The sequence below is a fragment of the Scyliorhinus torazame genome, chromosome 13 (assembly GCF_047496885.1).
Source record: "Scyliorhinus torazame isolate Kashiwa2021f chromosome 13, sScyTor2.1, whole genome shotgun sequence".
In the NCBI taxonomy this organism is placed as follows: Eukaryota; Metazoa; Chordata; class Chondrichthyes; order Carcharhiniformes; family Scyliorhinidae; genus Scyliorhinus; species Scyliorhinus torazame.
The window spans coordinates 107,522,408-107,545,337 of NC_092719.1; the positions used below are offsets into that span (position 1 = coordinate 107,522,408).

A 22,930-nucleotide genomic window follows, 5' to 3' on the forward strand; every position below is an offset into this window, starting at 1 on the left:
TGTGGTCCCCTTCAGAGTTTACTTATTTGGTATTGTGGTTAACCCCTCCTTTCAGCATTTGTCTGGGGCAAACTTCCTCCAGTTAATGGTGTCTATTAGGTGGGGCCTGCTCCATTTGTCCTCCTTGCTGACATTGTGGTTGGGCATGATAACATTGATTAAGATGAATGTGTTGCCTGGTTATTGTATCCATTACAGATGCTGCCAACCTTGTTAGGGCCCTAAAGAAAGACAATGAGATGGAAAGAAACCTTGCTTGAAATTAGCTGAACTGCAGATCCCTGGCTGGGGCAGGGAGTGGCGGGCGGGTGGGGGGGGGGGGTGTTAGGGGTGCAGTATATATTAAAATGTATCAATTAGCTTCTCATCTTGGGTTTATAAGGGATTGGGTGAGAGAGATCCCCTCCTCCATTTGGCTTGGTATCGAACCTGGCCAGTCTGTGCACTCCTTGCAGGCCCGGTTCTTTCACCGGGATTTCATGGCTGGCCTCCCAAGTGTGAGAATCCTATAATTAGCAGCATTTATAGTGTGGACTATGGTCCATCAGTTGGAAGTGAGCTCAAAATTAACTTAGAATAATAATTTTTATTAGTGTCAGAAGTAGGCTTACATTAAAACTGCAATGAAGTCACTGTGAAAAGCCCCTAGTCGCCACATTCCAGCGCCTGTTCGGGTATACCGAGGAAGAATTCAGAATATCCAATTCCCCTAACAGCACGACTTTCGGGACTTGTGGGAGGAAACCGGAGCACCCGGAGGAAATCCACGCAGACACGGGGAGAACATGCAGTGGTGCTTCCTTGTCATCTTTTGGGCAGCTATGCCAACAATTTGAAATCCTGAGATACTCCTTTTTAAAATATCTGCAACTTAGAGACTTTATCATTAATAAGACAACAATGCACCTTGACACTTCTGTATCCTTGGTGGAAACAAATCCTGATTTCTGCGGAACATAAACAGTTAATTATCAAGTTTTATGAGACTTTGTGTTCCACATCCTGTGTGAGTATATTAGAAACACTGGTCCTGGGAAAAATACTTTGCAGTCAATATTGATGAGGAGAGCTGGGGCAATATATGGGAATATGCCAATAAAACGTAAACCTGTAATAGAAGGAAACTCGGGTCAAAATATTGTACCGTCTGCATGTCACACCAAGTTTGTTACACAGGTTTGATTCTGCTTTATCCTCGATGTACCTAAAGTGCCAGGTAATCGACGGTGGCTACATTCACAGTGTGTGGTCCTGTGTCAAAATTCAATCCTGTTGGTCTGGTGTACTTAAAGAGCTTGAGAAGATATTCGGCACAGCCTTTGAATTCGATCCTTTATTCCCAATTCTGGGGCTCCCAGATAGGAGAGTCATTGAAGTTAATGAAAAAAGGCTGCGTAATATTCTAATTCTTTACAGCATGGAAGAAAATCCTTTGCTCCTGGATTAGCGATAAGTATCCTACGGCATAAAATTATTATGGAATGTATCCCCATGGAGTTCCTAATTTGCATATTCCATTCTAAATCTGATGCATTCTTAAACGTATGGGGCCCCTATCTCAAATTGATAAGTTCCACTATGTCTGACTTGCTCCTGCAATATTTTCCATAAATTATGTAGCACTGTTTTGAATTTGCTATATGTGAAGTTGTGCATCATATTACCATGTTTACGTGGTCTTATCCTCTTCTTCCCTATTCTCTAGCTTATCTGTGGCTTTTTTTTAAGCTTGTACAGTTGGAGGCAGCAAGTTTAAGAACCAACTGTGTTGCCGTTCGCCTGAGTTTTTCTGTACTCGCGTATGGAGAAGCATTTATACTGTACCAATTTTGAGGGTTTGTTGCATTATTTGTAAAAATGAAAACTCTGATAAAAATATCTATTTTTAAATAAGTTGGCCTGGAATATTTGGCCATTATTTGCTGTCAAAATTATGCTAAAATTAATGACACTCGCTGTAATTATTGTGTAATTGGCACAACAACTTTAGACATGAGGTTAAATCAAGAACTCTAATGTTACAGTTTGGGATGTTCGCCGTTCGTTTCATGAAAGCGGCCTCTCGCTCTCTGGCCCAACATTGACATGCACTGAATGGTTGAAGTTCTTTTTATCTGTGTGGTAAATATGAAATAAACACATCTCGGAAAGTTGACTCTTCTCCATTTCAGCCTTCATTCCCTTGTAATTGCATGATAACTGTTAAGTACTCATGATTAACCCCTCTGGCACTGAAAATTAAACATTACAAGTATAGAGTCTTCTTCCTGTAGGTTTTAATTGTTGAAGGTTTTGAAAATGTAAAATTTTAAAGCTTTTCTTACATTTTCTTTGTCCTTTTTTCTCTCAATCTGATTTTTTGTCCCCTCTTATTTCCCTTCCAAACCTGATTTGATATTGGATTCACCCACTCTAGTTTACACTTTCTGCTCAGTCCCTGCACAATCTTTCAATCTGCTTGGATAAGGACTGTCATTTGCCTTGTTCCAGATGCCCTGTTCCTTTTCTCTGCACTGTTATTAGTTGACACGTTATTAGTTGACACTTTCAGCAACTTGCCAGACTAAATGTTTAAAACCTGAATGTACCAGGGCAAGCCTGGCTAATAGCAGGCACCATTAGCTGCCTTGCCACAGCACATTATGGCCCATTATTTAAAATTAAATTACGTAGAAGCAGGTTTAAACTGGTAAAAGGTCATATTAGGACTGATATCAAAACATTGTGTGGAACAACATCCAGACACAGTAGAGCTGGCAAAAATCATAGCATCATTTAACAAACATTTGGAAGCTGTAGGAGTGGAGGAGACTCCAGGATTTTTCTGGATCGATGTATTGAGATGGGTTGAGTGGCCTTCCTCCTTTCTATTTATCATGAATAATGTACCAGAAGTTCGTAGAAAAACAAGCGCTAGTGAGATGTTAAAGGAAATTAGTACTAGTAAAGAAATGGTTTGGGGGAAATTAATGGAATTGAAGGCGGATAAATCTCCAGGGCTGGATAATCTTCATGCCAGAGTACTTCAGAAAGTGTCCCTAGAAATAGTGGATCCATTGGTGGTCATTATTCAAAATTCGTTGGACTCTGGAATGGTTCCTACAGGTTGGAGGGTGGCTAATATAACTGCTAGTAAAAAAGGAGGTAGAGAGAAAACAGGCAAGTGTAGACTAGTGAGCCTAACGTCAGTAGTACGGAAGTTGCTAGAGTCCATTATCAAGGATTTCAGAGCTCAGCATTTGGAAAGCACTAGTATAATCAAACCAAATCAGCACAGGATTACGAAAGGGAAAGGGACCAGTGTTCTGGCAAAAAGAGTAAATAGGGTGGTCATTAGGACTTTAAACTAGAGATTAGGGGGGGAAGGGAAAGTCAGGGAACCAAGAGGTGAAGTAATCAGTGGGAAGCGTAGCTGCTTAGGAATACAAAAAAACACGAAAAGACAGAACTCAGGAGAGGTTACGATAGTCCCCATCCCACAAAATATGACACAGTGTACGGAAAGGCTCAGTAAACCGAGGTCCACCACACTAAGAAAACAAAAAGGGAAGGTCAATAGAGAATTAAAGGTGCTATATTTAAATGCGCGCAGTGTACGGAACAAGGTAGATGAGCTTGTGGCCCAGATTGTGACTGGCGGGTATGATGTGGTAGGCATCACAGAGATGTGGTTGCAGGGGGTTCAGGACTGGCATTTAAACATCCAGGGATTCACAACCTATCGAAAAGACAGAGAGGTGGGCAGAGGAGACGGGGTTGCCTTGTTAATTAGGAATGAAATTAAATCAATAGCACTAAACAACATAGGGTCAGATGATGTGGAGTCTGTGTGGGTAGAGTTGAGGAACCACAAAGGCAAAAAAAACGTAATGGGAGTTATGTACAGGCCTCCTAACAGTGGTCAGGACCAGGGGCACAAAATGCACCACAACATAGAAAGTGCATGTCAGAAAGGCAAGGTCACAGTGATCATGGGGGACTTCAATATGCAGGTGGACTGGGTAAATAATGCTGCCAGTGGACCCAAGGAAAGGGAATTCATTGAATGTTTACAGGAGGGCTTTTTGGAACAGCTTGTGATGGAGCCCACGAGGGGACAGGCCATTCTGGACTTGGTATTATGTAATGAGCCAGACTTGATTAAAGATCTTAAAGTAAGGGAACACTTAGGAGGCAGTGATCATAATATGGTAGAATTCAATCTCCAATTTAAAAGAAAGAATGTAGAATCAGATGTAAAGGTGTTACAGTTAAATAAAGGTAACTACAGGGGCATGAGGGAGGAACTGACGAAAATCGACTGGGAGCGGAGCCTAGTGGGAAAGACAGTAGAACAGCAATGGCAGAAGTTTCTGGGAGTAATTGAGGACACAGTAGAGAGGTTCATCCCAAAGAAAAGAAAGGTTATCAGAGGGGGGATTAGGCAGCCATGGCCGACAAAGGAAGTTAGGGAATGCATCAAAGCAAAAGAGAAAGCCTATAATGTGGCAAAGAGTAGTGTGAAGTCAGAAGATTGGGAAGGCTACAAAAACAAACAGAGGATAACAAAGAGAGAAATAAGGAAAGAGAGAATCAATTATGAAGGTAGGCTAGCCAGTAACATTAGGAATGATAGTGAAAGTTTCTTTAAATACATTAAAAACAAACGGGAGGCAAAAGTAGACATTGGGCCGCTCCAAAATGATGCTGGTAATCTAGTGATGGGAGACAAGGAAATAGCTGAGGAACTAAATAAGTACTTTGCGTCAGTCTTCACAGTAGAAGACATGAGTAATATCCCAACAATTCCGGAGAGTCAGGGGGCAGAGTTGAATATGGTAGCCATCACAAAGGAGAAAGTGCTAGAGAAACTAAGAGGTCTAAAAATTGATAAATCTCCGGGCCCAGATGGGCTACATCCTAGAGTTCTAAAGGAGCTAGCTGAAGAAATAGTGGAGGCATTAGTTACGATCTTTCAAAAGTCACTGGAGTCAGGGAAAGTCCCAGAGGATTGGAAAATCGCTGTTGTAACCCTCCTGTTCAAGAAGGGAACAAGGAAAAAGATGGAAAATTATAGGCCAATTAGCCTAACCTCGGTTGTTGGCAAGATTCTAGAATCCATTGTTAAGGATGAGATTTCTAAATTCTTGGAAGTGCAGGGTCGGATTAGGACAAGTCAGCATGGATTTAAGTAAGGGGAGGTCGTGCCTGACAAACCTGTTAGAGTTCTTTGAAGAGATAACAAATAGGTTAGACCAAGGCGAGTCAATAGATGTTATCTATCTTGACTTCCAAAAGGCCTTTGATAAGGTGCCTCACGGGAGACTGCTGAGTAAAATAAGGGCCCATGGTATTCGAGGCAAGGTACTAACATGGATTGACGATTGGCTGTCAGGCAGAAGGCTGAGAGTTGGGATAAAAGGTTATTTTTCGGAATGGCAACCGGTGACGAGTGGTGTCCCGCAGGGTTCAGCGTTGGGGTCACAGCTATTCTCTTTATATATTAACGATCTAGATGACGGGACTGGGGGCATTCTGGCTAAGTTTGCCAATGATACAAAGATAGGTGGAGGGGCAGGTAGTATGGAGGAGGTGGGGAGGCTGCAGAAAGATTTAGACAGTTTAGGAGAGTGGTCCAAGAAATGGCTGATGAAATTCAACGTGGGCAAGTGCAAAGTCTTGCACTTTGGAAAAAAGAATAGAGGCATGGACTATTTTCTAAACGGTGACAAAATTCATAATGCTGAAGTGCAAAGGGACTTGGAAGTCCTAGTCCAGGATTCTCTAAAGGTAAACTTGCAGGTTGAGTCCGTAATTAAGAAAGCAAATGCAATGTTGTCATTTATCTCGAGGCTTGGAATATAAAAGCAGGGATGTACTTCTGAAGCTTTATAAAGCATTAGTTAGGCCCCAGTTAGAATACTGTGAGCAATTTTGGGCCCCACACCTCAGGAAGGACATACTGGCACTGGAGCGGGTCCAGCGGAGATTCACACGGATGATCCCAGGAATGGTAGGCCTAACATACGATGAACGTCTGAGGATCCAGGGATTATATTCATTGGAGTTTAGGAGGTTGAGGGGAGATCTAATAGAAACTTACAAGATAATGAATGGCTTAGATAGGGTGGACGTAGGGAAGTTATTTCCATTAGCTGGGGAGACTAGGACCCGGGGGCACAGCCTTGGAATAAAAGGGAGTCACTTTAGAACAGAGATGAGGAGAAATTTCTTCAGCCAGAGAGTGGTGGATCTGTGGAATTCATTGCCACAGAGGGCGGTGGAGGCCGGGACGTTGAGTGTCTTTAAGACAGAAGTTGATAAATTCTTGATTTCTCGAGGAATTAAGGGCTATGGAGAGAGAGCGGGTAAATGGAGTTGAAATCAGCCATGATTGAATGGTGGAGTGGACTTGATGGGCCGAATGGCCTTACTTCTGTTCCTATATCTTATGGTCTTATGCTTGACAAATCTACTGGAATTTTCTGAAGATGTAATCAGCAGAGTTGACCAGGGAAAACTGGTGGATGTGGTTTATTTGTACTTTCAGAAGGCTTTTGACAAGGTCTTGCATAGAAGATTACTGTGCAAAGTTAAAGCCTATGGGATTATGGGTAGTGTCTGGAGATGGATAGATTTGAATTTGATTTATTGTCACGTGTACCGAGGTACAGTGAAAAGTATTGTTCTGCATACAGTCCAGCCAGATCGTTCCATACATGAAAAAACATATGGCATATATAAATACACAATGTAAATATATAGCCAGGCACGGTGAAGCAGTAGAGAAGTTGTGTGAAGAAATCAGTCCAATCCATAATAGAGTCATTCAGGAGTCTGGTACCAGCGGGGAAGAAGCTGTTTTTGAACCTGTTAGTGCGTGTTCTCAGACTTTTGTGTCTCCTGCCCGACGGAAGAGAAAATAACCCTGGTGGGAGGGGTCTTTGTCTATGCCGCCCACTTTCCCAAGGCAGCGGAAGGTGTAAACAGTCAATGGATGGGAGGTGGGTTTGTGTGATGGACCGGGGTGTGTTCATGACTCTCTGTAGTTTCTTACAGTCTTAGGCCGAGCAATTGCCATACCAGGCTGTGATGCAGCCAGATAGGGTAGAAAGCTAGTTAGCAGACAGGAAGCAAAAAGTTGGAATAAATGGGTCTTTTTCCGATTGGCAGGCAGTGATTAATGGGGTACCGCAGGGATCTGTGCTAGGTCCCCAACTGTTCACATTACATATTAATGATTTGGCGGAGGGAACTAAAAGTATTATCTCCAAATTTGCAGATGATACAAAGTTGAATGGGAGGGTGAGCTGTGACGCGGATGCAGAGATGCTTCAGCCGGATATGGACAGGCTGAGTGACATTCATGGAAAATGCAGTATAACGTGGAGAAATGGGAGTTATCTGCTTCGGTAGCAAAAATAGGAAGGCAGATTATTGTTTGAATGGGTGTAACTTGAGAGAGGTGGATACTCAGCGAGACCTTGGTGTCTTTGTGCATCAGTCGCTGAAAGTAAGCGCGCAGGTACAGCAGGCAGTAAAGAACGCAAATGGTATGTTGCCCATCATAGCTAGAGGATTTAGGTATAGGAATAGAGATGTTTTACTGCAATTGTATAGGGCATTGGTAAGGCCACACCTGGAGTATTGTGTGCAGTTTTGGTGTCCTTGCCTGAGAAAGGATGTTCTTGCTATGGAGAGGTTTCACCAGACTGATTCCTGGGATGGCTGGATTGTCATATAAGGAGAGACTAAGTCGGTTAGTATTATATTGATTGGAGTTTAGAAGAGCAAGAGGGGATTAGACAGGGTAGATTCAGAAAGAATGTTCCCGATGGTGGGGGGACTCCAGAACTAGGCGTTATAGTTTGAGGATATGGGGTAGATCTTTTAGAACTGAGGTGAGGAGAAATTTCTTCGCCCAGAAAGTGGTGAATCTGTGGAATTTACTATTACAAAAAGTAGTTGAGGCCGAAACGTTGTATAATTTGAAGAAGGAATTAGATATAGCTGTTGGGGCTAAAGGGATCGAGGAATATGGGGGGGGAAGGCAGGATCAGGGTATTGAACTTGATGATCAGCCATGATCATAATGAATGGCAGAGCAGACTTGAAGGGCCGAATGGCCTCATCCTGCTTTTTCCTATGTAGTTTTCTATGTGATCCGGTCGTTTGAGTATTTGCTTCTCACTCAGTCTGAAGATATAGGTAATGTTGAATGTGATCTGCTGCAGAATACATGTTATAGGGATGGAATTGAACCTGCGTCCATGGCCCCAATCTTTCGAGCACAATTATCATTCCTGTAGCCCGCCCTAAGTGATATCAGTTCACCATTACAGCAGTTACCATTTGCATAATGTGAAGTCTCTAACTATTGCCTCCTGCCTCTACAGCCTTTAGCTGGGAGGACATGGTTGGTTGGCTTTTCCAGGATAATGTTTATTGATTTGGGGTCCTGCGAGTGCTTGTTATTCTCTTCAAACGTGGCAGCACGGTGGCGCAGTGGGTTAGCACTGCGGCCTCACTGCGCCAAGGTCCCAGGTTCGATCCAGGCTCTGGGTCACTGTCCGTGTGGAGTTTGCACATTCTCCCCGTGTTTGTGTGGGTTTCGCCCCCACAACCCAAAAATGTGCAAGCTAAGTGGATTGGCCACGCTAAATTGCCCCTTAATTAGAAAAAATGAATTGGGTACTCTAAAATTAAAAAAAAAAAAGAAGTTATTCTTTTCAAACTATTCAGGATGGTGGCACCTGTATCCCTCAGGAGGTATATGTTCACATGTGGAACTGATTGTCTAATTCCTTTTTCCCTTAGATGGAGTACCCATGGCTGTTCGGATGTCCTTGCATTGTCTGAACCATGGGGCTAACATCTCACAAAAATTTCCCCTGATGCTTCAGAAATGTAATACCTGGACCCTGCCGTGTTCAACACATGAGAAAGATCATGGGAGGATTATTTTGATTTTCCTTTCTGTTGATCACACAGTAGCACACAAGGCTACGGACCATGTGCTGGAAATTGGGATTAGAATCGATAGGTGCTTGATGGCCAGTGCAGACCAGATGGGCCGAAGGGCCTCTTTCTGTCCTGTAAAGCTCTACGACTCTCGTTCCAAAGAGTGCATTCAATTTTCAAAGTGCTTGGGAAAGGGGTTGGGCTCTGAGAGTGGATGTGTTGAGTTGCCAATGGCCAGAGTGTGTGGGGGCAGGCAGTTCTAGGCCGTGAGTCATGTGATGAGTTATCCAGGAATGCTTCCAATAAAAGATGACAACCCTGCTTGGATAAATGAGAGAAATTGTTAAGTTAGAGACTTAGACTTTGAGGGATACCCAGCCCACCACCTTTCCGCCTACCCTTCGATCTGTCCCACAAAATATGCCAGGTGAGTGGGTGACAAAATTGGCAGCTTGCCCGCCATATTTTAAAAAATAATTAAAGTTCAGTTGAGCTTGTTAAGCCAATTAACCAGACTCGGGGAGTCCGGTAGTAATAGCTTCGTTGAGAATTTCGAGGCAGTTTCGACAGCACTTCCGGTTGGGGCAGGGTCAAGGGAAATGCCGATTCAGGGGAATCATAGATTTGCGCCAGGGAAGTGGGATGGAAATTTTCGGAGATGGGAGGAGAAAGGAATTAGGACACTAAAAGATTTGTTTCTTGGGGGTCGTTTTACAGGATTGAAGGAGCTGGGAGCGAAGTATGGGCTGGAGCAGGGGGAAATATTTAGATACATTCAGGTTTGAGACTTTGCCAGAAAGGAGATACAGAGCTTCCCAGTAGAGCAGGCTTCCACATTGCTGGAGGAGGTGCTGACAACAGGGGGACTGGAGAAGGGGGTAGTACCGTCAGTTTACGGGGCTATTTTGGAGGAGGAGAAGGTGCCACTGGAAGGGATCAAAGCAAAGTGGGAGGAAGAGTTGAGTTGGGAGACGGTATGGAGGAGGGGTTCTGGTGTGAGGTGCTCCGGAGGGTGAACGCATCCACCTCGTGTGCGAGGTTGGGGCTGATACAGCTGAAGTTGGTGAATAGAACACACCTTACAAGGGCGAGGATGAGACAGCTCTTTGAGGGGGTAGAGGATGTGTGTGAACGTTGCAGGAGAGGCCCCGCAAACCACGTTCATATGTTTTGGTCCTGTCCAAAGCTGGAGGATTACTAGAAGGAGGTTTTTTGGGTAATCTCTAAAGTGGTGCACGTGAAACTGGACCCGGGCCCTCGTGAGGCCATATTCGGGGTGTCGAACCAGCCGGGGTTGGAAACGGGTGTGGAGGCAGATGTTCGCTTTGTTGATTGCCCGAAGGCAGATCCTGTTAGGGTGGAGATCAACCTCTCCACCCTGTGCCCTGGTGTGGCAGGGGGACCTGCTGGAATTCTTGATGCTTGAAAAGGTCAAATTTGAACTGAGGGGAAGGATGGAGGGGTTCTACAATTCATGGGCGTTAATCATTATGCACTTTCGAGAATTGGATCACATTGAACATTAGGGGAGTTGGGGGGTTGGGGGGGGGAGAGGGACTGTACGTGTTAATGGTGACTATGGGTGATTCCTGATTTTTTTTTGTCATTTGTTTATGTTAACATGCGGGCTAATGTTTGGGGTTTGGTGGGAGGATGGGATCGTTGTTATCGATATGGAGGTTGACATTACATCCGTTACTAGGATTATTGTTTCTTGTTGGGTGTAAATTTGGGAGAAAATGTGAAAAAGGAGGAGAATAAAATATATTTTTTTAAAAACACGATGAATGATTGAAGCATTGTTCCAATACATATTAAAGAATAAATATTATCAGGACTGAAAAAAAAGCCAATTAACCAGGATATTAAGCTGCCCACACCATAATACAGCTGGCGTGGGTAGGTGGTCAGGGGAAAGCAGTAATTTTTAAGACCAGGTTGAAAAAGGTGGAAGGAAGGGGACACATCATTCAATAGGTGTGAGCATGTAGCCACCCCCCCATCCCTCCAAAGATATGCTCTCCAAACCCACACGCCTTTACCCGGTGGGCTCTCGGATCCCTACCGCCTCCTAAAAGTCTGGGATTTACCAGCCTCCAGCAAACACCATGCATGACGCCAATTAACTAATATGCAGCAGCAGCATAGGGTAGCTCAACAATGTGTTTTTCTTGTTGCATTGTGGAGGGTTAGGACCCCAGGTGATCTTGAAATATTTGGGAACATAAAAAATGGGGAAACACAACACCTCACTGAGGCTACATGCAGTAGGATAAGGATTGCACCAGGACACAAGATTATACCAGTGTCTGAATGAATGGAAGTTGGTGAATTGCTGTCAACAAAATAGAAGCATGACTTTCAACAAATTGTAAGCATATTGTTTGATTAACGTTATGATACTATGACAGTCAACGTCTGATGGGAGTGACTCCAGCCTGCCTGCTAAAACTTCTGGGTGGGACAAAAGGAGATTCCATCGCAGACTATATCCGGAGACACTCCCAAGCCTTTGAAGTAATGGCAATGTTAACCTTGAATCAGTGTCTTAATCTACAGATTGTGGCATTTATGTATGCACAAAATTTCTAGATGCCACTTTATATTTGCCCATTGGGATTTTGAAATTGGAATTTGACACCTTGGTTTTCTAATGTTTTGATTATAAAGCCAATTGTTTGAACAATTTAAAGATGTCTGTGGCCAATGAACTTTGATTTCAGAAAGGTGAAGTATTGTAAATTGCAGTATTCCTATTTCCACACCTAATTGTGGGCTTACAGTCATTGCTTTTGGGGTTACCAGAAGGCAAATTTATCAAGTTGCAGATGAGTAAGAGTTGCGTTGTCTAAATATTTTTGTTGCATGGAATAGGTGGCACAGTGATTAGCACAACTGCCTCACAGCACCAGGGACCCCAGTTCAGTTCTAGCCTTGCCTGTGTGGAGTTTACACGTCCTCCCCTTGTCTGCGTGGGTTTCCTCCGGGTGCTCCGGTTTCCTCCCTCAGTCCAAAGATGTGCAGGTTTGGTGGATTGGCTGTGATCAATGCACAGAGTTACGGGAAAAGGACGGAAGAAGTGCTGGTTTGGAAGGTTCGTGCAGACTCGATGGGCCGAATGGCCTCTTTCTGCACTGCATAGTTCTAAGGCCTGGCACTAAATAACTTCATTCTAGACCATTATTACCGATTGGGGGGAGGGGGGGGGTGCAATTACACCTCTCAACACCTATCTGGAGACGGAAAGATTTGTTTCCAATTCCAGATGTGGTCGCGTATTTCCCGAGCTTGTGTGATCCAATTTAAGCCCACGTCAAACCCAAAGTAGGATGAACTCAAAAAGGTTAATTTATTACGCACACTCAAACAACCATGAAAAGGAGAATCCACAACATTCCCCTCCACACGCATGCTTTAAAGTGAGGGAGGGAGAGAGAAAAGATGGTTCCAAAGTGCAAAGACACAGAAAATAAATATTGGTTCACATGAGGTCCAGAATCAAAGCCCCACTGAGATCAGTTGATGTAAAACCAGTGGTGTAAGATTCGCTTTTCTAGAGAAATAGACATGGCAGAGGTGGATCAGTTTTTGTAGGAAATGATGCAGAGCCTCTGGCAGAAGTAGATAAGGTCAGTTGTCCAGCCTGACCAGTGCGCCTTCTGTGCGGCCTGTTGGCAGATGTTAAAGCATCAGACTGGCTTGCAGCTCAGGAAGGCAATATTAACTTGTTCAACAAGCCAGAGTCTCACGACATGTGACTATACCTATCCGCGAGCTCCATAACAAAGAATGTTTATCCAGTGTCTGGAATTCAGCTTGGTCTTCAGAATCGCTCATACCCCCGCCATTATGGGTTAAAAGGAATGCTTGCGAGGCCAATGTTTTAGTAGAATGTCTCACTCCGCCATCAAGACTGGTCTATCAAATATAAATGGCCTTCGTATAGCTCCCTTTGAAGTTGGGCTTAGCAGTCCCCAGGTGGTCTGTTATTAGCTCCTCAGAAATCATGAGGTGAGGCATTTCTGACACTGCGATGTGGCTTCTTGTGTTCGGTGAGTCACAGACAATAACTGACAGGCATAGAGTCACCATCTGGAGAATATACAGTGATAGGTTCCATTCCGTCACACCACCTTCCTAAACCTTGAAAATAAATGGGGTGCTCACATCAAATTGCACCCTAATTTTAACAATACATTGCAAAGCTGAGATTTTATAGTAGGAACATTCTTTAAAAGTGTGTGGTTAGATGGGCCTCTGCAATTTTCCCATTAGAACATGCTTTAACCCTGATTCCAACAAAATATTTGACTATAGTCAGAAGAAAATTCAATTTTGTTTAATGCTAATATCTGATGAAAGAGTTGGCTTTGTTATCCTGTTCCATGCTTTGGTTCTAAGGAGAGTCCAGGCCGATATAGGTAGGTTGAGTGAGTGGGCAAAAATCTAGCAGATCGAGTATAATGTAGAGAAATTTGAAGTTCACTTTGGCAGGAAGAATTGGAAGGGTTTATCCCCTTATTTTCCCTTTCTTTTATTCTTTTTTGCCGTTACATTTTGATCCATGGATGATTAATGGACATGTGTTTTTAAGGCAGCCTATATCTTTAATTCAAGCAGAAGCCTGTGCTGGTCTGTGCTGGTTTAAACCGGAGTTGTAGATTGGCCGGTATCAATGTCAGAGATGGGCTGGGACTTGGTTCGATTGATTTGGCTGGTGCCCAGTTAATTGGCTGGAGAGGCTGTGTTTTGTCTGGTAACAGGTGGTGATTGGATCTTACCCAGTGGGATGATTCAGAGACCAAAGGAGGTTTCAGTTTGACCCTGGCAGTCCGAGGAAGGTCCAGCTATTCTCTACTCTCCATTTTTCTTCAGGAAAGCTGTGTTTCTAAACTGCAAAGGCCTGAAGTCAGGCCACAAACTGAAAGCAAAGTTTGATGAAACAGGGACTCTGCCTCTCCAGGAAAGTTGCGAGTACGGTGTATTAAAACTGTACAGACTGAAAAACAAAGACTGTTATCGACAAGCTTACTGTGAAGAAAGCAATCTGAGAACCATCATCTGAAACAAAGACTCTTTTCTCTTTCATTGTCCCTTTCCATCCCTCTGTGTTTGTCTGTCTTGTGTGTGTAGAGGATGGTGGGGGGGGGCGGGGGGCAGTTAAAGTAGGAGTTAGGTATTTGTTAATATTCAATCAACTGTATTTGCTGTGTATTTCATTATAGTTCCTGTTATAGATTAACCGTAATCGTGTTTGCGTTTACAAACCTGGTGACTGTGATTATTGGGCATTTAAGGGCCAAAGACTTTGGGGGTATTTATAAGAATTATTGGTTAATTCACTTGTCTTGTGACTCCGGGATGAGTGGGGCTGGAGTTGACTGCGCACATGCCCAGGGTGTCATAACTGAATTAAAAAGCAGAGTATTACTTAAAGGAAAACGGATGCAGAATTCTTGAGGTGCAGAGTTCATGAGTGACAAAACGTTAGTATGCAGGTGCAGCAAGTAATTAAGAAGTCTAATGGCATTATTGTGGGAAGAATTGAAAATAAAAGTAAGGATGTTATGCTTCACTTCAACAGGGCATCGGTGAGCCTGCACTTTGAATATTGTGTACAGTTTTGGTCTCCTTATTTAAGGAAGGATGTATATGTATTGGAGGTGGTTCAGAGGAAGTTTGCTAGATTGATCCCTGGAATGAGTGGGTTATCTTATGAGGAAAGGCTGGACAGATTGGGGTTGTTTCCACTGGAGATTAGAAGGGTGACTTCATTGAAGTGTATAAGATCCTGCATGGTCTCGACAAGGTGGATGTGGGAAGAATATTCCTCTTGTGGTGAGCCCAGAGTTAGGGGGGCACTGATTTAAAATTAGGGGTCAGCAATGAGGAGAAATTGTTCTCACCGAAGGTTTTGCGACTTTGGAACAGAACTGTCTCAGAAGGCAATGGAGGTGGTGTCGCTGAATATTTGTTAGGCAGAGGTGGACAGATTCTTGTTAGGCAGGGAAATCAAAGGTTATTGGGATAGATGGGAATGTAGTACTTGAAACACAAACAGATCAGCCATGATCTTATCGAATGGCGGAGCAGGCTTGATGGGCCGAACAGCCTACTTCTCCTATTTCGTATGTTCATATATCCTGAGGGGGTACTGTGTGCAGTTTGACAAGGGTGGAGTCATTTACCAGTGGCTTTACTGCAGTAAAGATGCTTTCATTGTTTTCTCCTCGCCCTCAGCTACTCTTAGGATTCCATTATTAGTGGTTAACACTGCTGCCTCATAGTAGAGACCCGGGTTCAATTCCTGCCTTGGGTGACCCTCTATGTGGAGTTTGCACATTCTTCCCGCCTCTGCGTGGGTTTCCTCCCACAGTCCAAAGACGTGCAGGTTATGTGGATTGGCCATGATAAATTGCCCTTTCGTGACCAATGGTTAGATGGGATTATGGGGTTACAGGACGAGGGCAGGGGCGTGGGCCTAGGTCGGGTGCTCTTTCAGAGGGCCAGTGTCGACTCAAAGGGCCGAATAGTCTCCTTCTGCAATAGGGATTCTATGATTATCCACCTTCTTGTTTCTTGGGTACGCCTCTTTGCCTCTACTTTTGTCTTGGCCTAAGTACTGGTGTTTGGTTACTGTGCCTCCATTGGGCCACTTCCCTCTCCTACTTCCTCTACCAGCTAATGGAAACGAGCAGAATACTTTTTGTGGGAAGAAATTGAGGTCTGCTTTATATTTTGCTTTATGGGAGATTTTGAAAACAGTTTGTGGAAATGGCCTTTTTATTTACCCTTGCATTCATCTACATTGTAACCATAAAAAGGCAATATTTTGGGTGAAGAAAGTTTTTATGAAGGGACCATTTTATGATAATATTTTGTTATTCAAAGAATCGCCTTAATGTGCAAATTAGCTTTTTTTAAATTGATAACTTGTCGACTTAAATTTTGTTTTTAGGCAGCTGGGCTGTCTGGTCCAAGCGCAGCTGTAGCTGGATTCCCCACCTGCGTGATGATGTCCTTCTGATCCTCTCGTGCGAAGTAGCCCAGAAAGACGATATTGCGTTGCACATTAAAGGTAATGGAAGGTGACGGTGACATTGTACATTGTGGATCTTCGTTCGTCAAAACTGAAAGGCCTCAACTTGTGGAGAAGAGCAATACCACGTCAGAAGTGTGGCGATACTTTGGCTTCCAACCTGGTAGTGATGGTAGACCGGAAAACATTGAAACCCCAGTCTGCAAGATCTGTTTCCGTGTCATCCCAGCAAAAGCCTCAAACACGAGTAACCTTTATGCACATCTGAAATCCCAGCATCCTCATATTTATATAGAGGTGAAAGGCAAACCCAACCAGGCACCAACCACTGCAGCTTCTTCTGGGGAGCCAAGCCGAGAGCAGACCAACACCATGCGGGAGATCTTTCAGCGAAAAGATAAATTTGATCCAAAGCCCAGGGAGCACAGAGAGCTGACCAAGGCGGTGACGTACTATGTCACCAAGGATAGGATGCCGCTGAGTACCATTTCCAAACCTGGTTTTCAGCACCTCTTGAGCAAGTTCAACCCGAGGTATGAGCTGCCAAGCAAGAACTACTTTTCCAGAGTAGCTATTCCGTCGCTTTATGCAGATGTTCGTAAAGTTGTTGAGAAAGAATTAAAGAGTGGAGATTGTTTTGCTGCAACTGTTGAAACCTGGACATGTCGGAGCAATGAGATGTTCTTGACCTTTGGGGTTCAGTATGTGGACAGCGATTGGGTTCTCAAAAACCACTGCCTGCAGACTCAGTATCTGCCGGATGAACACTCCGGTCAGAGTCTAAAGTGTGCCCTGGAGGATGTGCTGGAGGAGTGGGGGTTGGACCCAACCAACCTTGTAGCCGTCACTACCGACAATGGGCCTGCCATTAAACTTGCCTGCGAATTGTTGGGCTGGAAAAGAATTAGCTGCTTCAGCCAGAACCTGCAGAGTTCTCTCCAAAAGGGCCTTGAAGACTCTCGCATTGAGCGCATCATTCAGCTGTGCCGTCAAATATTTTCTCAATTTTCACGCAGCTGGAGGAGGAAGCGGGATTTCTCTATAGCTCAGAGTCAGAAAGGCCTTCCAAGGAATTCACTGAAAGCAGATGTTAACAACAACTGGGGGACCACTTTGGATATGTTGGAAAGGTTTCTTGAGCAGCAGGATGCTGTCAGAACTGTATTAGCTCATGACCATAAAATATGTCGCCTTGTTCCAACGTGGCAGGATATTGATGTTCTTGAGTCAATTATAAGTGTTTTACGCCCTTTCCGTGAAATGTCGGAAGCCCTGTCTTCTGAAAAATTCATTTCCATTTCAGCAATAAATCCTCTTATAAAACATATATGCAATGATCTTGTGAGAGAGGAACAAGAGGAGTTGACTCTGAGTTTTCTGATGAGAATTAAACGAGACCTTGAAATGCGATATGGAGACCCAGAATTGGTCCATTTTCTGGAGAAAGTTACATTCATTGATCCCCGGTTTGGTCCCACTTGCGTGGGCAATCTGGAAAATGTCCTGCAGCAAATTAAAGGAGAGGTACTTGCTGGAAAAGTAGCTGAGGAATCATCATTATTTCAAATTGGCTTTGATGGTTCGACAATTTCTCCACTGAGCTCATGCAGCTGGTACGATCGCGATAGTCCAGGACCAAGTCAACCAAAGAAGGCCAAGTACGGAGGAGGACTTGCAAAGGTGTTTGGAAAGCAGAATGGAGATGGAGCTGCAGACAAAACGGTCACTACTTCAGTCTCCCTACAAGAACAGCTTGACAGAGAGCTGGATTTTTATTTCAGGGAGCCTAAACTCTCCCTCGAGAGCTGTCCTCTTCAGTGGTGGAAAGCAACACAGAATTGCCTGCCTTTGTTGGCAAAGATAGCCAAAAAGTATCTCTGTATTTCTGCAACGAATGTCACTTCAGAAAGAGCGTTCAGCAACAGTAGTTTTGTACTTACTGAATATCGAAACAGCGTGAAGCCCAAACATATGGACCAGCTGGTATTCTTGGCAGAGAATCTCCCATGAGGAATGACTGTTGAGAAGAGATGTTTTAAACTTACAGAACAGAATTGTGGCAACAATAATCAAATGTTAAAAATTAAATATTTATAGCTGACCACTTTCAGGGTAGGTTTGAAGCTGGTACTAAGGTGGTGAACGTGGAGTGGACCGGTAATTGCTAGGGGGAAATCTTTTTTTTTTCCTATCTACTTGCACAGCGGGTTGTCAGCTACTGCATTTGTTCACCATGAGCCATAAACTGAAAGGCCCTTGCTGCTTAGTTAGCAGACGTTGTTTGGCCCTTATCTTTCTGTCTCATCCTCCACCCCAAGATTGATATTTAATACTTCTGTGCTCTGCTTCATTAAGAATGCTGGCTAAGAACTGATAAAGCTTTCCGAGCTGAGGTGTAAGCGACAGGCACCCCTAAGATATAACTTGCAACCTTCTGGGTTGGACTTGCACATTGATCCGCTTGAGCCATTAGGTTGGCTCCAAGCCATAGCATCGGTCGCACACTTCTGATGTAAAAAAGAAAGTTAGCTTTTTATAAATCTGCAATGCATGCCCTTTTTATCCATGTCTTGTGACCTTATCTGATGCATGCTCGAACGTAAGTTCCGCCTGTTTACAGGAATGAATCTGTGAATTCCAGTTAATAATTTCAGCTAATGGGGAAGTACACACTGACAGCGCACCAGCACTGACATATCAAGAATGGAGAACATGGCTGAAGGGTTGTCGGTACTGATTCAGTAGCCTTCCTAACCAAGTAGCCAGGTGCTTTCAATATTTTAAAAGCATGTTTTATAATGTAATTTAACACTGCTTCTGCCATTTGAGGCTCTTTATGGGCTTTATGAATGAGTAGGTGGAAGATGGGTGCTGGATACTTAAATTTACTCAGCTGTTTTTATGTAGTTCATTTATATTAAAAACTTTGTGTATAACTCACATTTTTGTGCACACATGTTACTGCCTGTAATATTTGAAATGCCAACATAATGTAAAAGTTTATAATGGGATTCTTTGAATTAAATCATGGGCGGGATTCTCCTTTGCGTGTCCAGCTCACTATCGCTGCCAGCAAGGACGGAGAATTTGGGGCTCAGCCAAATCTCCATTCACTGCAGAGGGAATAGAACATTACAGCGCAGTACAGGCCCTTCGGCCCTCGATGTTGCGCCGACCCGTGAACCCACTCTAAAGCCCATCTACACTATTCCCTTATCGTCCATATGTCTATCCAATGACCATTTGAATGCCTTTAGTGTTGGCGAGTCCACTACTGTTGCAGGCAGGGCATTCCACGCCCTTACTACTCTCTGAGTAAAGAACCTACCTCTGACATCTGTCCTATATCTATCTCTCCTCAATTTAAAGCTATGTCCCCTCGTGCTAGACATCACCATCCGAGGAAAAAGGCTCTCACTGTCCACCCTATCCAATCCTCTGATCATCTTGTATGCCTCAATTAAGTCACCTCTTAACCTTCTTCTCTCTGGCGAAAACAGCCTCAAGTCCCTCAGCCTTTCCTCATAAGATCTTCCCTCCATACCAGGCAACATTCTGGTGAATCTCCTCTGCACCCTTTCCAATGCTTCCACATCCTTCCTATAATGCGGCGACCAGAATTGCACGCAATACTCCAAATGCGGCCGCACCAGAGTTTTGTACAGCTGCAACATGACCTCATGGCTCCGAAACTCAATCCCTCTACCAATAAAAGCTAACACACCGTACGCCTTCTTAACAACCCTCTCAACCTGGGTGGCAACTTTCAGGGATCGATGTACATGGACACCGAGATCTCTCTGCTCATCCACACTGCCAAGAATCTTACCATTAGCCCAGTATTCTGTCTTCCTGTTATTCCTTCCTAAAATGAATCACCTCACACTTTTCTGCATTAAACTCCATTTGCCACCTCTCAGCCCAGCGCTGCAGCTTATCTATGTCCCTCTGTAACTTGTAACATCCTTCCGCACTGTCCACAACTCCACCGACTTTAGTGTCATCTGCAAATTTACTCACCCATCCTTCTACGCCCTTCTCCAGGTCATTTATAAAAATGACAAACAGCAGTGGCCCCAAAACAGATCCTAGTGGCACACCACTAGTAACTGGACTCCAGTCTGAACATTTCCCATCAACCACCACCCTTTGTTTTCTTCCAGCTAGCCAATTTCTGATCCAAACTGCTAAATCACCCTGAATCCCATGCCCTCCATATTTTCTGTAGTAGCCTACCGTGGGGAACCTTATCAAACACTTTACTGAAATCCATATACACCACATCAACTGCTTTACCCTCATCCACCTGTTTGGTCACCTTCTCAAAGAACTCAATAAGGTTTGTGAGGCACGACCTACCCTTCACAAAACCGTGTTGACTTTCTCTAATCAAATTATTCCTTTCAAGGTGATTATACATCCTATCTCTTATAAACCTTTCCAAGATTTTGCCCACAACAGAAGTAAGGCTCACTGGTCTATAGTTACCTGGGTTGTCTCTACTCCCCTTCTTGAACAATGGGACAACATTTGCTATCCTCCAGCCTTCTGGCATTATTCCTGTAGACAAAGATGACTTAAAGATCAAAGCCAAAGGCTCAGCAATCTCCTCCCTAGCTTCCCAGAGAATCCTAGGATAAATCCCATCCGACCCAGGGGCTTTATCTATTTTCACACTTTCCAGAATTGCTAACACCTCCTCCTTATGAACCTCAAGCCCTTCTAGTCTAGTAGCCTGAATCTCAGTATTCTCCACGACAATATTGTCTCTTTTCTGTGTGAATACTGACGAAAAATATTCATTTAGCACCTCTCCTATCTCCTATCCTATGGAGAATCCCGCCGGCTTGAAGGAACAGGGAATCAAAGTCCATTTATACAAACATTTCTGTGAACACTTTATAATGGGGAAAACAGTATGTAAACATTTCAGCATAATGGTTTGTTGATGAATCACTCAAATAAAAAACACATAATTTTTATCAGTAACTGAAATTTCTAATGTCCAAACTGTTTTAAAACAAAATTTAAATGTTACTTTTTCACAACTTAATTACTTAAATAAGATTATTTAATTGAATCAATTGAACTGTTTCTTGTGTCTTTTAGTATATTAAAATTCTCCCTGAAAACCTGAAAGATAAAAGCTTAGGCTTGGATTTGATAGTTTGGTCTGCTATATGTAGACAGATCCTGCACATAGAGCACAGACAGTGGGTGTAGTTTCCCTCCATGCTTGCTAAGATTTAAGCTAGCTAAGTGAAATATATGGGGTGGGATTCTCCGTCCCATCACACCAATTTTCTTGTGCGGCGCATCCCTGCAGATGGCGGGATTCTCCGTCCTGCCAGCCAGCCAATGGGAATTCCCATTGTGGGCAGCCCCAAGCCATTGGAAAATCCCCGGGCATGGGTGAGCTACCGCTGCAATGGAGAATCCCGACAGCGGAGAATCCAGCAGTTTGGTAATTAACTGCTTTGTTTGCGTCAGTGAGATAAATGTTGGTTCGGTCATTGGAGAACAACCCGGTATTTGGGCAGCACAGTAGCATAGTGGTTAGCACTATGGCTTTGCATCACCAGGGTTCCAGGTTCGATGCCCGGCTTGGGTCACTGTCTGTGTGAAGTCTGCACATTCTCCCTGTGTCTGCGTGGATTTTGTCCAGGTGCTCCGGTTTCTTCCCACAAGTCCCGAAAGATGTGCTGTTACGTAATTTGGACATTCTGAATTCTCCCTCTGTGTACCCGAACAGGTGCCGGAGTGTGGCGACTAGGGACTTTACACAGTAACTTCATTGTAGTGTTAATGTAAGCCTACTTGTGACAATAAAGATTATTTAAAAAAATATTTGTTTGAATAATGACACAGGATAACTTGTGTCCACCAGAGACACCTGACAACTGCCAGTGTTTCATCCAACATAACAGCATTCGGTCAGTATTACACTGAAGTGTCAGTCACAGAATCAACGAATCATCGAATTTACAGTGCAGAAGGAGGCCATTCGACCCATCGAGTCTGCACCGGCCCTTGGAAAGAGCACCCTACTCAAGCCCATACCTCCTCCCTATCCCCGTAACTCCACCTAACCTTTTGGACACTAAGGGCAATTATGCATGGCCAATCCACCTAACCTGCACATCTATGGACGGTGGGAGGAAACCGGAGGAAACCCAGCAGACACGGGGAGAACGTGCAGACTCCGCACAGACAGTGACCCAAGCCGGGAATCGAACTTGGGTCCCTAGCACGGTGAAGCAACAGTGCTAACCACTGTGTCACCTTGTGTGATGGTCACTTATTCATGTTAAAATATGTTTCTGTGTCCACCTCAGATGGTACCAAAGGAAAAGAGCCCCTGGAAATGAGGGGTGATGGGGGAACTTTAACATTCTGATGTGCTCGGAGTGGTAAGAGAGGATCAGATGTCTAGGTTTTCCCATGGTGATTTAACTCCACACTGTGTGTCTTGCATTGTAAGATTGCTCACCAAGATGTTAGTACTGCTGCTTTATTTTCTGTACATAAATGACTTGCATCTTGGATAACAAAGTAACACTTCAAAATTGACCAATTATGCCATACTTGCAGGAGTGGCAAACAGTGAATTGCTTGCAGCACGGCATACATAGGCTCGCAGAATGGGTAGACAGGAGTTTAATACAGAGCAGTGTGAGGTGATGCATTTTAGCTGAAGCAATGGGGAGAAGCAATAGATTTAATGGCACAATAAAGAATGTGCAGGAACAGAGGAACCGGAGGGTGCATGTGCCTTGATCTTTGAAAGCGGTAGGCTGTATCGAGAGAGTGGTTAGTAAAGCATATGGGATCATGGGCTTCATAAATGGAAACAATGTGCACAAACGCAGGGAGGCTCTGCTCACCTACATATGGTTAGGCCCCAACTCGAGTATTGCCCACACTTTATGTAGGTACCACACTTCAGGAAAG

The 22,930-nt window shown here is 43.9% G+C and overlaps 1 protein-coding gene across 3 annotated transcripts in view; it reads left to right on the forward strand.

The window, feature by feature from the left end:
- Positions 1–22,930, forward strand: part of tex264b (testis expressed 264, ER-phagy receptor b) — a 730,288-nt gene that overhangs the window by 198,234 nt on the left and 509,124 nt on the right. For 2 of the 3 annotated variants that reach the window (XM_072472034.1, XM_072472035.1), the window contains exon 2: positions 15,899–18,919. The exons of the other annotated variant lie outside the window; for it this stretch is intronic. In XM_072472034.1, the coding sequence (XP_072328135.1) occupies positions 16,022–17,989 (1,968 nt within the window). In that variant the 5' untranslated portion in view covers positions 15,899–16,021 and the 3' untranslated portion in view covers positions 17,990–18,919. Of the gene's footprint in view, positions 1–15,898; positions 18,920–22,930 lie in introns of those variants that run through there. 3 annotated transcript variants of the gene reach the window in all.